Consider the following 16,746-nt stretch of genomic DNA (forward strand, 5'->3'; position numbering starts at 1 on the left):
AGTTCAGATCCCCACTCAGCTATGAAACTCACTGGGTGACTTTGGGCCAGTTACTTCTCTCTCAGCCTAACCTATCTCACTGGGTAGTTGTAAGAATGAACATAACTACGTAAACTGCTCTGAACTTCTTGAAGGAAGAGTGGGATATAAATGTAAACAAATGGGTTCTTGTGGGTAGGTGTCATGTTTTGGATCTTTGAGATCTCTTCCAGAGAATGGAAAGTGCTCCTTGCCTGCATAGCAGCTCTTGCTTGAGGGGAAGAAAGGGGGAGTTGTACCAAGGCTCCTGTTGCGCCCCTGCTCTCCAAGCGTGCATACTTTGTTAGTCAAGATATCAGCATCTGGAGTTGAAGAACATTTGAAAAGAGCTTGACATAATTTTAATGTTTGTTTTTAATATGTTTAACTTGTGGGAATGGAGTTGACATCATGTTTTAAAATATAAGAACCACCACCCAGGATCAGGCAAGCAGAGAAATTCAATCTTGGAGGCTCACTTGAATTTTCATATTTTATTAGGATTTAGCCATTAAAGTTCATGCATACTGGTGTCATATGCAAATATTAAATTACACTGATATTATTCAATCACTAATATTAAATTGCTGAAGTACTTATAAAAATACACTCTGCGTCACCCGCTCTGCTGCCAAAGGGAAAAATGCTTTAAGAAGTAACAGATGAGATATAATTACAGAGAGTTATTGACAGCCTGGCTTGCAGCAGGACAAAGTATCATGTGCAAAATGGCCTTTGGGCAGATTTCAAGCCTTTCTATAATAATTTATTTGTGGCTCCTGGCTTCCATCACTGCAACTATACAGATTCACAAATGTCCAACTGTTTGCCTTCAGGCATTATCCAGGATTTTATTATTACGTTTCCATTTTCAAGACAAGTTTATTTCCATGTTATCAATGCAAATCCTCAACAATTTACCAGTCTTCAGAGGTGTGATGTCACTTACTGATCTGCCTTCCAGGCAATGCTAGATTGGTGCTCCTAGGATCTAGGTCCTGCTAGGATGCTCTGTAGTGAAATGTTGTTTGCCGCAATGGAATGAACAGTACAGCAGCTAAACAGTACAGCAGCTAAATGCCTTTGCTCAATAAGACTAATATTTGGGTTGCATAGAATCTCGTGAAGTCCATGCTTTCCAGGGTGGTAGGTTCATTACTTATGAAAAAGTGTGATTAAAAATGCAGGATCAATCTCTTCCTTTCTTTCCACAATATTCATAAATTAGAAGTCAGATTTGGAAGGTTTAGAGGAATTCTGATATTCTAGGAAATTTGATGAAATCAGAGAAGTTATTAGCATCCCCAGTTATATATAAAGGATTTTTTAAAAAAGTATAATACTTTAAAAATAATCACTGTGGCCATGTGATTTCACTAAGAGGCAGAAATGGCCTTTAGCACTTCCTTGTGTAAAATGTGCACCATTGTTATTAAATTTATCTGCTGTTCTTTGTAGACATCAGGCAATAACTTTAAGCAATGAGTTAATGATATACACCTAAGTTGCAGCATAATTGATCGACATGCCATAAAATGTGGAGCAATCCAGTTACATATTTTCCAAGGTTATGCCTATGTGAATATGAAAAGTAAATGCCTCACACAAGCTACACTGCATCAGAAAAGGACTTCTAGATATGTGGAGTTGCCAATCTGCATCTGGATTTGCATAAAAATGGAGTTTTAAATGCACCTATACTTTGATATGGCATTTTGTATACTATTTTTGCAGGGAAACTGATTGCTGCAGTATTTTTTTCAATGACAAGGTGGCCACAGAATCATTTTCAATGATCAAAGTCAGCAACCTTTGTGCCTTAATATGTTTCAATCTGGTGGTGTTTTGTCTTTCAAAAGGAGAAGTTCTTCAAAGTAATGATGGATTTTTGGTTCCATCAGAGGATGGCAGCGATGAACAACAATGTAAGTAGATAACACTAGACTTCAATTGATTTCCTTTACAGTGTTAAGTAACTACAGTGCACATCTATAGAACTAAAGTCTCAAAGCTTGTTCCAGAACCCAGGCTTAGTCAGCTGTATTTCCCTCTTGACTCAGGGAGAAAAACCAGGCAATTGTTGATTGTGTGGTTGAGGGCCTACATCTCTGTATTTTTTAAAATGCAAACTGTAACCATGTGGGGCCCCAATTTGAACTATAGCTTTTGCATGCTCTCTCTCTCTGTATAAAACTACCATGCAATTCCAATTAATAGTTTTTTGAAATGTGATTATAGTTTATATCTGTGTTCTTCATTATAAGACCTAGGTGCCAGTGGCAGACCCCATCAACCCTAAGTGTGGCTCCCTGCCTAATTGTTCGGGCCTGTGTGAAGCACCATGCAGTGCTGCATTTTGCACAAGGCCGGGAGTGCTCTTTTAAGGGAAACACGGCCCTCCTGAGCCCCTGCACCATCTTGGAAAGTATGCAGAGAGTGCTGGGAAGTGTAGCGTTTCCAACTTCTTTCCTCCTAGAGCTCTTAAGACAGTGCTTTGTATCTCTTAAAGGGCCCTCCTAGCAGTGAGGAAAGTGCAGTACTGCATGGAGGTCAGCACAGTGGGAAATGGCGCTTACATTGAAGGGGCCATGCTTGAAAAATAATGAAAATCTCTGTAGCAAATAGGTTATTATATGCCAGTTTTACATGTTGGCAGGGTGGAGCCACCGTTACGTGAATGGGTTCAAAGAACCTGGGGCATTGCCCTTCAGGGGCCGCGTCTCACGCCCCAGCCACGTCCCCTGCATCTGATACCAGATAGGGGAGGATGGATTAGCTCACAAACAGGGCCATGGGGCCCCGTTGGTGAAAAAAATGGCCAGCGCCGTGCTCACGGCGTGGCCGAAGCAGCTCTCTCTGCCTTTAAAAGGCAGGGAGAGCCGCCCCCGGCCACACTGCGAATGTGGCACTGGCCAATTTTGCTCGCAAATGGGGCTGCGTGATCCCTTTTTGAGAGCTAAATTACTAATGCATTGTTCTGCCCCCCTCCCCGAACTCCTATAATGCACTGCATGAGTGCATGGTGCATTGTGGGTACTCCCCGGCACTGGCCAGGAGCCCTGCAGTCTGCCAGCCCCAACTGCAATTAGCCAGGGCTAGCAGACAATTGAAAACATGGGGCTAAGGGAGCGCTGGGGTCTGCAGGCAAGTTTGCTGTGGTGGCAGCACCAGCCACTGCTTGCCTCCCGCCAGGGGCGTAACTATTATAGGGAAGGGGAGACAGTTATCTGGGGGCCCACTGCCTTGGGGGGGGGCCCAGAAGCAAGTCACATGACTGATTCCCCTAGCCGCACACCCGCCTGGGCTTCCTTCGGTTGTATTCATCCTCTGAAATTGACGTGAGTGTTAAGAGTTGGAGCTACCAGAACAACATGTCCTTCTCTAGTACCATTAAATGACCTGCATCGTCCACAATTTACAAAACCTTATTTATTTATTTATTTATTTATTTATTTATTTATTTATTTATTTAACTATGCTTTTTGTTACCACTATTCAGCCTCATTTAAGATTTCTTTACTTCATGAGCTGAGCTTCAGTGAGGGGGGCATTTTAAAATCTTGTCCCTGGGCCCACTCCAACCTTGCTACGCCCCTGCCTCCCGCTACTTTGCACTAGTGGCCTTGGGTGCCTTAGCCCACTCTTGGCTGCTCATGAGAACAGCTTCAATGTCTCTTAAACCTGTGTGGCCTGCACTTCAAGGATTTATTAATGAAATTTCATTTAGCTAAAAGCAATAAATTTAGTTGGAAGGGCTGTGTTCTGGATAACTAGCTCCAAATACTACAGAGCAGAGGGACACCCATTTACTGTATTTTACTGTGATCAGATTTTTGTGAATCAGTTTTCAATGTGAGGCATGAGGTGTTACATTTTCATTAGTTCTTTGAATTCACTTTAATATCTAAGCTGTGTCTGCTTTGGTATCGCATAAGAGGAAGAGGAAGACAAATGGCTGGAAAAGCGATTGTATAGCGAGTCAGGTTTAAGACAGCTAACATTATTCACTTAGGAGAAAAATGACAAACCACTTCTCCAACAAATATATACATTTAATCCAATAGATACTGCTAGATACTTTGCAAACTCTCTTCTGTAGCTTAAAAAATTAAATAGGCTCAGTAAAGCTTGGGCTATAGTGTATGTTTAGACAGGTACTGTGATACTATGAAATCATAAAATGTGTATATTGCAAACAAACAGGGAAAATGTATGTGTAAAACAACATACACTTTTTGCTCCATCTTCTCTGTTTCAGCTTTCTCAGAGCACATTTATATCCAAACCAGCTGCCGGGTAACCTTTAAGCTAGCATGTTGTGAAAATCTGTGCTTCATATTGACAAATAAGCAAACATTTTAATTTTAAAAAGAGCAGTATATTTTAATGTCTTAACTTGTTTAGGAATGTCTTAACTTGTTTAGTTTAGGAAAATGAGGAAATTCCACAGACAGTATTTTTGTTGCTTTTTAAAGGAACATTGGATTTTACTGGTTGCAAGCAGCAAGCAGAAAGAGCTCTTGCTCACACAGGAATGATGTTCCTATATCTGTCTCTTTATTGGCCTGTAGGTTCACTCTGCCCTGTGTTCTGCATGAATGCTAGTTTGGGTGTGTTTTGCATTTCTACAAGTCATAAAATCTCATGGCAGTTTACAAGAAGAGAAATTAAATAATAAAAACCAACTAAACAAAATCAATTAAAGTAATTTAAACACTTAGAATAATTAAATTAAAACCAGAAGGCTGGTTAAACAGGTATGTTTTAAAGACCTTCCCAAAAGCCACCAGGGATGTTAAACTTCATGTTCCAGCAGGGAATGCATTCCAAAGCTCAGGGACAGCTATAGAAAAGGCCTGACCCTGGCAAAGGCAGTTCTAGAGGAGGGCATGGGGTGGGCAAGCACCCCCGCCCACCGAAAAGTGGCTTGCCTCAACCCCCCATTTCTGTTTCATAAATCTAATATGTAGGACACAACTCACCCACCCGTAAATGCACTTTGCCCCTTTTGGGCCCCCCTCAATTTTTTTTCTGGTGCTGCCTGGACCCCAGGACACCAGCAGTGGTGTAGTCGCAAATTCAGAAGTGCAGGCACTTTGCATGACAACCCCCATAGTCCACCCCAACAGCCCTGCTGCTTAGCCACATCCCTAATGGCCACACTCCCACAGTCTCAAGTGGTGGCGTATTCTTCAAGTGGAAAAAACACTCTTTACATGCAAAGTCAAAGACCCTACTGATGTGAATTTGGTTCATCCCTGGGTCCGCCTTTTAGTCAATCAAACAGACTCAGTGGGGATCATTTAGAGGCTTTTATTGCTACTGCAGTTTAGTAACAGGTAATCAGTGGGCTTACGCTCTCAAACTGATTACAGTTTGGTTACAGGTGCATCTTACATTTATACAAACAATCTGAATGATGCTGACACCCTAGACATAGTATATGTGGCAATAAAATGGTGGACTAAGTATCTAGTACGCATGCGAATGATTCATTGTTCATCTGGTGATTACTCCTTATTTGGTTAAATCCTGTTTTCTTAACTGTCAGCAAAGAACAGTGAGAACCTTGTGAGAACCAAGTTTCATAGATAACAATTTAGTGGAGAGAGATAATGATGTTGATCATGAGAGGCAGTGATGTCCGTGAGCTGGGCTGGGGTTACTTTAAGTTAGAATGAGGTTTTCTAAGTAAAATGGAGTTGCTTTGGTTTTCTAAACACATCACTACCTCTTGCATCTCATGACTTTTTAGCTCCACTGTTTACATTTTCCCCTATACTAGAACCTCTGTGTGTGTGTGTGTGTGTGTGTGTGTGTGTGTGTGTGTGCATTTTGCCACCTGAAGAGAACACTTCTTGCATCTGAAGAAATGGGCTCTAGTCCTCAAAAGCTTATGCTGCAATGAATTTGTTAGACTTTCACCATGTGGCTCTTTTTTGTGCATACTTACAGGCACTTGAGCAATGCTCTCCCTTAAATTAAAACAAAACAAAACACCACCATACAAGTCTAATCCTTGTCTTATATCACACCTAATACTGTTCTTCCCATGCAATTAGAATAATATAAATGGACAGTCTCATGCAGGGGTGTTGCTAAAAAAGATCCAGGGCCAGGAGTGTGAAGCTGGCCTTTGTATCTCTTTTGCTCATTATACTTTATAATTGTACCAAATTAATCTCATTTGCAGCATGACTGTGGGAGTTCTTTTTAAGAATGTTGCTTCTTAGAGTTGGGATGATCATTTTTGCCTTCTGTGCGCACTGGTGGTTTGAAACTGTCCACCTGAAGTTTTTTCAGATAATTTGGCAGGATTGGGCCTAAAATATTTTTCTGGATTGAAACTTTTTTCGAAAATGCAAGCATTTGCTGAAAATGCAGTCTAGCCAAGCATTACAGTGATGAAGATACAAATGTTTGTAGCAAATGCTTATCTTCAGCGATTAATCTTCATTACTGTACAAGAGAGGACAGTGGTGCTGACTTGTACAATATTGTGTATTGAAGCATTAGTGCTAAATGGTGCCTTGATGATGTTGGCAGTATTTGTTAGAATTTTACTGAGGAATATATTTTTTTTCCTGGCCTCTACAATTTTCTATATGATTATATAGATAAATGCAGATACAGTGCCGGCCCAAGGACTGGTGGTACTCCAGGCAAAGCCTGGCTTTGGCACCCGCTTTGTCCATGCAGGCCTCCTCTTGGGTGGATGGTCCCTGTTCACCAGCCGCCCACTTGCTCTTCTACCCATCTTCGTCTGCCACTCCTGCCACTGCCAGCTGCATCTGGGCAGCCAGCCTGCCGCTACACATTATAATGATGTTGCTGCATGATGTGGCAATGTGATTATAACTTGCTGTTGTCCAGAAGCAGCTGGCAGCAGCAGGAGTGGCAGCGAGGCGAACAAGTGGGTAGCCGGGCAGGCAACAGGGATGAGAAGCCTGGAGTACCAACAGGGATGGGGGGCATTCAGTTGCCCACCCACTCCAATAATGGGAGGTGTGCATGCACACCCATGGGTGGCATGAGACCAGGCTGTTGGCACCCCTCCCTGCTTGGTGCCCTAGGTGACCACCTTATTCACCTAGTGGATTGCTGGCCCTAGACAGAGAACGGCTTAGATCTTGGAGAACAATGCCCTGTAGTGTCCCTCTTCCTCTACATTTGATTCTTATTCGAACATTGAACTGAAAACCAACCAAATACAATTACATTGCCGAATTGGGTCAGAAGTCCCACCCCAGCGTTTGTCTGCAGAGGGGAATGCTGTAATCGTGATGGCAGACATTTTCATGATCGGCAGCCTGGATTGCCATCATGGTTACAGCTTTTCCCTCTGCAGACAAATGCTGTTGTCAAGGTGAGTGGAGAGGTGGAGAAGGTGAGTGACGTGCTGGGGTGGGACATCTGACCTGCTTTGCTGCTATATCACCCTGTAAGCAGGCCCACCCACTTGCTCTCCTCTCTGCCTGCCACTGCCGGATGCTTGAACGTCCCAGTAGGGCTAATGTTGCTTTTACCGTGCATAGTCTATTCAAATGTATAAGAAAAGCAGATGGTAGGCTTCTTTCTTGATTTACCAGTTCAGACTATAAATAGAGGATCTTAGGTTTTAGTCTTCCAGCACACAACAGCAGTAACAAAAACTGCCTCCCTGCATGTGGAAAACTAGGCTAAAACCATTCTCTCCTTTCATATTCAGAGAGGTTTTGTTTTAAGTTGGTCATTTGCTTAAGAGTACATTCATGACCGAATTGGTCTCAGTTTGGTCCAACACAAAGCTGAATTAGTGCAATATGTGTTTGCTTCAAATGCTGCTAATGTATTGGTATATTCAGTGGGATGATGACCCATTCCAGATTTGCTTTGAGCGAGGTGATTTCCCCCCTATTTGTGACTCAGTCACATGTGGTTGTCATTGTGCAGTCATGATAGTGTAGAGTGGCAAAATCATAGATCTATACTTAGCTGAGACCCACTTGTTTTTGGAAACCAAATTATTATTATTATTATTAATAATTAATAATGAAGTTAATTATTATTATTAATTAATGAAATAATTAGACCAATTCTAATCTACTGAACTCACTAGATAGAGACAGGCTTTTAATTAGATACTGTTTTGATAGGTTTTTAACATTGTTTAAATTTTAAATTATTGTGATTTTATCCTTTTTATTTTATTGTAATTTGTATTTTATTGTGAGCTGCTCAGACACGCAAGTTCTGGGCAGGATATAAATATGTTAAATAAAGTAAATAAAGAGCCACAATAATAGATGAAAGTTGTATTCATTCCTTTAATATGGACTAGGAATTATGAGAGTATCTTTTAAAAATTAGGTTCCTGTTGGGAAAAATGTGATTTTGAAAGTGATCTGTGCAGTATGATAAACAGTGGAAAGTTACTCACTGGATGGATCAGGAGAAATGGAATGAACATCACAGGATCTCCTCTCTCTGACCATAATGGGAACAACACAGGTAAAAGCAACTTATTTCATTGCAAGGAATAAACGAGTCTTCCTTTGATAGACTCATGGCCTTTTAATTTAAGGATTTTTTTTTAATGCCATCTAACTGTAGTAGGGCAAATGCTGAGAACATGTTTGTTGTGTTGGTCATACAGGTTGATACTTGGATGGAATGTTAACAGGCAGTGGGGCCTCCACAGCCCCTGGGACCCCCCAAATCCTCTTTAGTCTGTCCCGGGTGGTGTGCTTGCCTGGTCAAGCATTATGATGCTTAATTTGTAGGGGAGGGGGGCCTCCAGAGGCCTTTAGGTCCAGGCTCCCAAATTACCTTGGTGCACCTCTGTTAACAGGAGCCCTCTTTTGATGTTCACTCCAGTAAAATGAACATGTGGTGGGAAAGCAGCATTATGGTCGTGTTATAAAAACCTATTTCTCTTCATTAGGGAGGAGGGAACAAGTTTGCCATCAAAAACGCCACCTCCTCTACTATGTGCATTCATTCTACTAGATTAAAAATTTAAAGAGGGCTGGGCCATCTGAGTGGATCTGCTAAAGAAGAATGTCTACAACTTATATTTTAGGAAGGCAATCAACAAAAAAAACCCTACGATTGATTGAGTGTGAGTGAGATATATTTCGTTTCTTAGCTGCCTTGAGGCTTGTGTAGTAGGCAGTTATACAAATGTATTAAATATATATATACCTAAATTTAATTACCCCCTTTTGCCAAGTACCAGCACAGGCAAAATATTCTAATAATTCAGTCAGAAAAACTAGATTTTTATTAAAAAGCAGTTTTGCTTCTCTCTTGGGACTGCTTCTTACAAGACCATTCATATTCTTAGCACATGCACGACATAAGTGTGTAGCATAATCGTAGCCATAGTATCTCAAAGGCACAATACAATGGCTTAAATTCCAAGAGAGGGGCTTTAACACAAATTTCTATATCATTAATAGATTTGCCATAGAGGCCAACCTTGCTATTTTCTGAGAGGATTCAAACTGGTATCATAAAAAATCTAAAGGTCTTATACACTTATTTAAACTCTTCAGGTTTGGGGCTTTTCTTGCCTTCAGTGACATGAATTTACCGCTTGTAATTGTTTCACTGTAGTTATCACAAAGCGTTTGGAGAAAAATAATTCAGGTAAGATTAAGAGTGTAGAGGAGAGGGAAACAGTTCTTCTATCTTTATCACAAACTCTTTCCCTGATAATACTAAAGGTTCATCACTAAGAATTCATTCCTGGCTGTTCTGTTAACACTACAAACAAGCATTTTTATTTATTTTATTTATTTAAAATATTTCTTCTATTATAATATTATAATAGCAAGGCTAAAAACGGAAAACAAAAAACCTAAAAAATACCCATCCCGATATAAGCAGGAGATAAAACATTAAAAAGCCACTTAAAACATTAAAACCCCATTTAATATCACATTTGTTCTCGTATATACTCTTTCACCCTAGGTTCCTTTTCAATATCATCTTTGAAACATTTCCCAAGTGTAATGTTAAGATTGGGAAGTGTTCTAGGAGACACAAAATTGGTTTCAGACCTAAAGCACATTTGGTCATCGAAGTCTGAGATTGGTAGCCCAATTGGGAATTTGACACAAATGCAGCCACAGCCTCTGACTTAATGCCAATCACATTCTAACTGAAGTTTGTGGAAATGCTTTTTATTCAGATAGGGCTGATGGTAATGTATTATAATCATGTTGACTTTATGATTTCATGCCACTGTCCTGAACATGTTTGGCAGTGATATGTCATGTGTTGGGTCTTGGGTAGTGATTGCTAGGTAGCTATAATCTCAGCCACAAGTAGGTTTGTGTTAGAGCAGGCCACAGTTCAGAGTCTGGAAATCCAATGAGAACACGTGACTTGCCCAGACAGAATAGTATATGCCTGAAGTTCAGAGTCCAGGCCAAGGACTGAAGGCAGAAAAACTAACTAGGAACAGAATGGCTGGTGAGGAACAAGGAAACAGAGGTGTATATGGATCTGGTTTTAGGCAGCAAAAGACAGACCCATAGAAGGCAAAAGGCGAATGCTATCCATGGGCAACATATAAATGTGGCTTGTTGCATAAAGAAAATCTGGAGGGTGGAATTAGTTAAAAAGAGGATAGTGACATTCAAGAGCTTCCTTAATGCTGCAGAACTTCCATAAAAAATGGGTCTAGCCTTCTCACAATAAGGACCTATAAGCATCTATTGCCACCCACTGCTAGGAGACTGACCCAAAGGGCCAACCATAGGCATCCATGGGGGAAGTGGCCCCTCCCAAAGACACATTTGTTCTGGCTGGCTGTTCTCACTACTGGTTGAAATAGTTTGGCTCTCTTTAGCTGTTTTAGCTTCTGTATCCTGTGTTTTTGTCATTTTAATTTTAAATTGTATTGTATTGCAGATTGCGTATTACATTGGTAAGTCAAGTTTGGAACAAATACATGAAAAGCGAGGTTATTTCCCCCCCAACTATATCAATTAAATAAATTGGAGGGGATATGATATGAAGGGGTGGCTTGATGGGAGAAGCTGTATAGGTAGGGTTGCCAACCCTCCAGCATTAGTCTGAAGCCTCAAGGAATCAGCATCAGTCTAGGGATGTGCAGGAGCCAGTTTGGTCCCTCCTCTGGGAAGCACCAAACCGGCTCAGTTGCCAGCAGTCAAGCCACTTTGACGGGGCAGGGAGCGGAGCAGGTAAGGAACTTCTTACCTGTTCCTCCTTGCCCAACTGCTTTGACAGGCACGACGCCCATTCCCCTAATGGCCACACGGGGCTGTGGTGCTGTTCCTGGCAGCCTCCACACAGCGTCGGCAGGGAACAGTGTCACAATTCTGTGTGGCCGTTTGAGGACTGGGCACCGCACCCAGAAAAGCGGTGGGGTGGGGAGGAGCTGGTAAGGAGCTCCTTACCAGCTACTTACAGGAACCGCTTCCCACCCCACCAGCCCGTGAACAAAAGGCTCATGCATATCTCTGCATCCGTCTCCAGGCCACTATTAAAAGCAGTCCTGGAGATGTAATGGTTCAAAATTAGGAACAATTTTGGAAACAATTGAAGAGAAAAATATCCAGGAATAGCTACTTCAGCCAAAGTTGGCAACTAAATACTGGTTATACCATGGAAGAATGCAAAAAGGGTGAATTTGGGGTGAAAAGGGGGAATACCAAACTGTGAGCCAGGAACAGATGAAGATTTCCTAAGTGCTGATATACCTGTAAGCTTCTGAATTCCAGAGTTTCCAGGCAAGCTTCTGTTTGGAACATAGGAAGCTACCTTATACTGAGTCAGACCACTGGTCCATCTAGCTCAGTATTTTCTACACAGACAGACAGTGGGTTCTCCATGGTTGCAGGCAGGAGTCTCTCTCAGTCCAATCTTGGAGATGCCAGAGAGGGAACTTGGAACCTTCTGCATGCAAGCCCTATCCTCTAAGGGGAATATTTTACAGTGCTTACACATGCAGTCTCCCTTCAGATGCAAACCAGGGAGGACCCTGCTTAGCAAATGGGGGAATTTGCCTTGTATTTTATAACTAGTTATTTGGATAAAGATGATCTGAAAACAGCATTAACCACACGTGAAAGTGTGAAATCCATGAACAAATCTTAATTGATTGGTCCTATAGACTGGGAGCGTCCACAGCTGGAAAAGCTGGGTCCCGGCATGACAGATAGCTGCCACTCCCAACTGTTGTGTGTTGTGTCATGCCAGAAATGTGATATGTCAGTCCAATTGTCAGAGGCTCCCTTTTGTTGTGGTAGAACTCTCTCTGAGAACTCTTGACAGCGTGCACATCAGTCTAACATGTTAATTGAACCCAACTTGATGCATAATGCTAGCTTTTACTACGAATGCTCTGCTTGTAATAAATATTTCAGCCACAATCAGTCTTTTCATGGAGTACAAAGTGGGTTGTCTTTCTATCTCTCCTGATCTGCAACTTCAAATCATCATGCCCTACAGGACTCAGTGCTGGCTCTGCTAGTTTCAGGCCAGTTACTTGATCCATTATCTGTTATGTCCTTTTGTCTTTGGCTTTTCCAGAATATGAACTTTACAAAGTGTAGGAGACCAAACTCTGAACTCTCTGTCTTGTTCTTCTTATCAATAGCCTATTTCCTCACATTGTCCTCTGAACTGGTCCCATATCCTGCAGTTGTAAGGAGCAGAGTACTCTTTGTGGCTGGTAACCAGCTCACCTGCCAGGTATTTTGATATAATTTCTCTTCATGTTGTTTGTTATCTTGGCTGTCTGCCAGCACTCTTAGGCCATTTCTGTTTCGTAGGTTTCATTTTACTATTGGATGGGTGAGCTAAATGGAACTCTCACCGTGGGTCTCCAGACTTGCTCCAATAGTACTCTAAAGACTATATGGCAAGAAAGGGAAGGAATCAGAAGTCAGTGGCAAAAAGCTGTGATCACAATCAACAATACTCTGAATGATGCTGAGGTATGTAAGCAACTCTGGTGTGCAGATGATGGGATGAAAGAACTGTCAACTTAGAACCTGAGCAGTACTTTAAATTGAAAAAATTAAGGTGTAGATTCTGATGAAAAATTCATGGCTAGTAGTATATTACTTGACCTTATCTCATGATTTAATGAAAGTATTAATTTTTGCAATTATGCATGTAAATCAAATTTAAATTAGTTGGATTAACATATGCTAGTGTTATAAGGTGGAAAAACATAATAAATGGGGGCATGCAAGACAATTTTTCATTTCCTTGTTCCATTCATTTTCATTAATTAAAACCTCACTGGTTTTGTCACTAATATATTAAAAATACATTTGTTATATTTCATTTGTTCCATTAAAAAAAATATTGTTCTGCTGACATCAGTGGTAGAGTTCATTTCAGTGGCTGCCATTTTAAAAATACCCAAGTATTATATCATTCCAGGGCATTCTGGGGATAAATGGTAACTTCTGGTACAGAGACCCTTTTTTTCCAGTGGAGGCCATAATTTTTCCCAAATGCCCCAGAAGAATACAGTGTCTGGGCATTCTCAAGAAAAATGGCAGCTGTGAACCAAACTGAGCTTTAGTGTTCTTGCCTTCACAGGTGCCATCAAAAAATATTGTTTTTGTTTAACACACACACAAAACTAAGCAAAGTGAAATGAAGTGCAATAGTTACTCATTTGTTTCAATTCTTATCCATTTAAGAATGAATGAAAATGAACCTCTTTGGATTCATTTGTTCTTAGAACTTAAGAACAGCCCTGCTGGATTAGGCCCAAGGCTCATCTAGTCCAGTGTCCTGTTTCACACAGCGGCCCACCAAATCTCTGGGAAGAGCTGAGGACATGCCCTCTCTCCTTCTGTTTCTCCCCAGCAACTAGTATTCAGAGGCGTCTGAGGCATCGTTCTTCTGTTCTGAAGGAGTGCACATCCGTAATAATAATGAAGCGTTCCTCCCTGCCGCCCCATTGCCCTCATTGGCCGAAACCACCTTGGGATTGTTTTTAATGAAAGGCAGTATATAAACTGCCTTGGGATTGGTATATAAATTTAACAATAAAGAAATAAATTGGCCAGAAGTACTGGGCGCACATGCATGACGGGCACATGGACAGCCGGTACTTCCGGCCACTTCCGGCCGATGAGGGCAACGGGATGGCAGGAGGAATGCTGCCACCCTGAGGGGCTTTAAAACAATGGAGCGCCAGCGGTGGGAATGCAGCGGGAGTGGTGAGTGCACCCTCCCCTGCCCTTAAGGGAACACCCTCGCTGCCGCTGAAACATGGCGTTCCAGGCTCAAGCCTAGTAAGTAAGTAAGTATGTATGTATGTATATGTATAGGCGCCTGTCCCTCCTAATAGAGTCCATCAGCCATATATAGCAACCTGTCAGAAGCCCGATAAACTATTTCTACTGCCTTTCTAGGACTGAAAGGGAAAAAAACACACAGGAGGATGTGGTCAAGCACCTGATAGATAGATGGCTGGAGGGCTTTGGTTTGCTAGGTCACCAGCTGGGCAGGTCTGGCCTAAACAGAATTTGGTGTGCATATCTATTTATATTGCACTTCAGTGCTTAGTAATCTCTCTATCTGCTCACTAAATTACCCTCGTTTCCCATTGTTCATGTCAGAGACTGGAGTACTGAGGCTGAAGGGCAGTGCCATGTCCAAGATTGCAGTTCAGTCAGTCCACAGCTGAAGAAGGCTTTTTCGGCCTAGGTCTCCATGTCCAAGTTACCATATCTATTTGACAGCACTAGCTAATATGCACATTACTATTTTCCTAGTTCTCAGAACTGCAACAGTCTTCTTGAAATTCATTAAATTAATTTTAGAAGATCCATATTTTGGTTTATGTAGAAGACCATTAACCTAATAGGAAAATAGGTTACTGTAAGAATTTAAGGTATATTTTACTGTTATATTAACTATTTTTTAAAATGGAACCTTGGTTCTCAGAATTCAACCTCTTAAAGGCATTGATTATTCTCATGCACATGCTATTACTCTGTAGGGTAATCAATAAAACTCTGAAAGAAACACTGTGCCATTAGATACAAGCTGCTAGGCTTGTAGATGTGGGTGGTAGTCTTTGAAGTTCTGTGAAACATATTCCAGATTGTAAAAGTTGAATGTATCCTGCCAGAATTGACCAACTTTATGAACACCAACAACTGCAAAAGCTGACTGGCTTGGGGTGGTGGCATAGTGATGTTTACAGTGGCCTGTGCTCCAATTTTTTTGCCAGATCACCACTATCACAGCCACTGCTGCTGCCATAGATACTAAAGAGAAATAGGCAGGTGGTGCAAGGAGGCAGGTGAGGGCCCTTGGCAGCCCCTCTTCCTAGAGGGTAGGGACAGCTCATGTTCTTTGAACATACCCACCCAATTATAGATATGCCCCTGGCTTGCGGGGGAGATGAGGGCTCTACAATTACCTGATCCCACTAGCGGTGTGCACAAAACCAGCTGGCCTGGTTTGGTTCAAGTCCAAACTAAATCCAAACAGGGCCAGGCTAGTTCGGTTTTGCCCCCCATTGAAACCTTCCCATTCAGGGATTTTTTGGGGGTGGGGGTGTTTACGAGCCATTTTTATTTTTAAAAAATTTTTTAGTGCTTACCCCCTCCATCTCATACGACATGCCATATTTATGCCTGTCTTTCTCGAGACTGGAAGTAGGATATGTGCACATTCCCATCTTAGGTCCTGCTCATGGCCCTGCCACTAATCAAGATTCGGTTGGTGGGGACTAGAGACAGGGCCTTTTCGGTTGTAGCCCCTCGGCTTTGAAACATCCTCCCTGAAGAGCTTTGCTATGCTCCCTCCTTCAGTGTTTTTTAAAAAACAAAAACATCTTTTTAAAGAGGGTTTATAATGTTCCATCTTTGGTTATATCTGGTAGGTTCTCATTTTCTAGCTTTTAAAATAACTTTTAATTTGAAACTTATAAAACAGCAACAGTAATTCTGATTGTGGTTTAGCCTGGACCCTTAACTTTATTTTACTTGTTTTATTTTACGTTGTATCTATGGTATTGTTGTGAGCTGCCCGAAGCAGTAGTGTACTGGAGGGGCAGGGTATAAATATTTTAAATAAATAAATACATCTCTAGTTTGGTGTGATATGTGAAGCTGCCCTGTGTCTAACTTTTGGCCCAAGTGTAGTGTCTGCTAGGGATGTGCGAATCAATTCAGGTACAAAATGATTTGAACCCACACCTACCTGTTTTGGGCAATTTGTGGACAAAACATATTGCCCCTGTGCTAGCTGGCCAGATTCGGGTCCAAAGCAAATTGTCCGGATTTCAGACCTGAACAGTTCATAGATTCAGACCTTCATTTTGTGGCGATCTCTCTTGCTGTCTCCATTTTGTGTTGGGAAATCTTTTTGAAAATTCTGCCCTCCTAAGCATCAGATTGGTGACTTTACAGTGTGCAACGATTGGCTGGTGATTCCCCTGGTTCCAGATTGGCTTGTTTCTGTTCAAATCTTATGTTGCCAGCGGTGACTAACCCTGCATTGGCTAGGGGAAGGGTCAAAGAAGAAACAAGGATGGGGGGAGTTCGAAGGAGGGATTTTCAAATGTACTTAAGGAGGCAGCCAGACACCATTCTGCGATTCTGCCTCATAAGAGAAGGGAGAGAGAGAGAGAGAGGGGACCGGAGGAGCTTTGCTTTGCTTTGCCTTGCCTGCCTGCTGCCTCGAATGGATTCTCTGCTTTTGTTCCTGCTTTCCTGATTGGGGAAAAGAGAAGAGAAA

General features: G+C 41.8%; 1 protein-coding gene across 9 annotated transcripts in view; it reads left to right on the forward strand.

Annotated features, from left to right (window-relative positions):
- The window catches only part of MALRD1 (MAM and LDL receptor class A domain containing 1), a 450,491-nt gene that overhangs the window by 45,485 nt on the left and 388,260 nt on the right, over positions 1-16,746 (forward strand). For 4 of the 9 annotated variants that reach the window (XR_008310576.1, XM_053266530.1, XM_053266533.1 and 1 more), the window contains exons 2-5: positions 1,753-1,943; positions 8,368-8,508; positions 12,629-12,723; positions 12,804-12,968. Coding sequence is in view for 8 of the 9 variants with exons in the window: in XM_053266530.1 (XP_053122505.1) it covers positions 1,811-1,943; positions 8,368-8,508; positions 12,629-12,723; positions 12,804-12,968 (534 nt within the window). In the remaining variant the exon portion in view is untranslated. Of the gene's footprint in view, positions 1-1,069; positions 1,165-1,752; positions 1,944-3,098; positions 3,357-8,367; positions 8,509-8,941; positions 9,119-12,628; positions 12,724-12,803; positions 12,969-16,746 lie in introns of those variants that run through there. The other 5 variants (XM_053266536.1, XM_053266535.1, XM_053266531.1 and 2 more) reach the window with 4 other exon arrangements.

This window comes from Hemicordylus capensis, chromosome 6 (assembly GCF_027244095.1).
Source record: "Hemicordylus capensis ecotype Gifberg chromosome 6, rHemCap1.1.pri, whole genome shotgun sequence".
NCBI classification, from domain to species: domain Eukaryota; kingdom Metazoa; phylum Chordata; class Lepidosauria; order Squamata; family Cordylidae; genus Hemicordylus; species Hemicordylus capensis.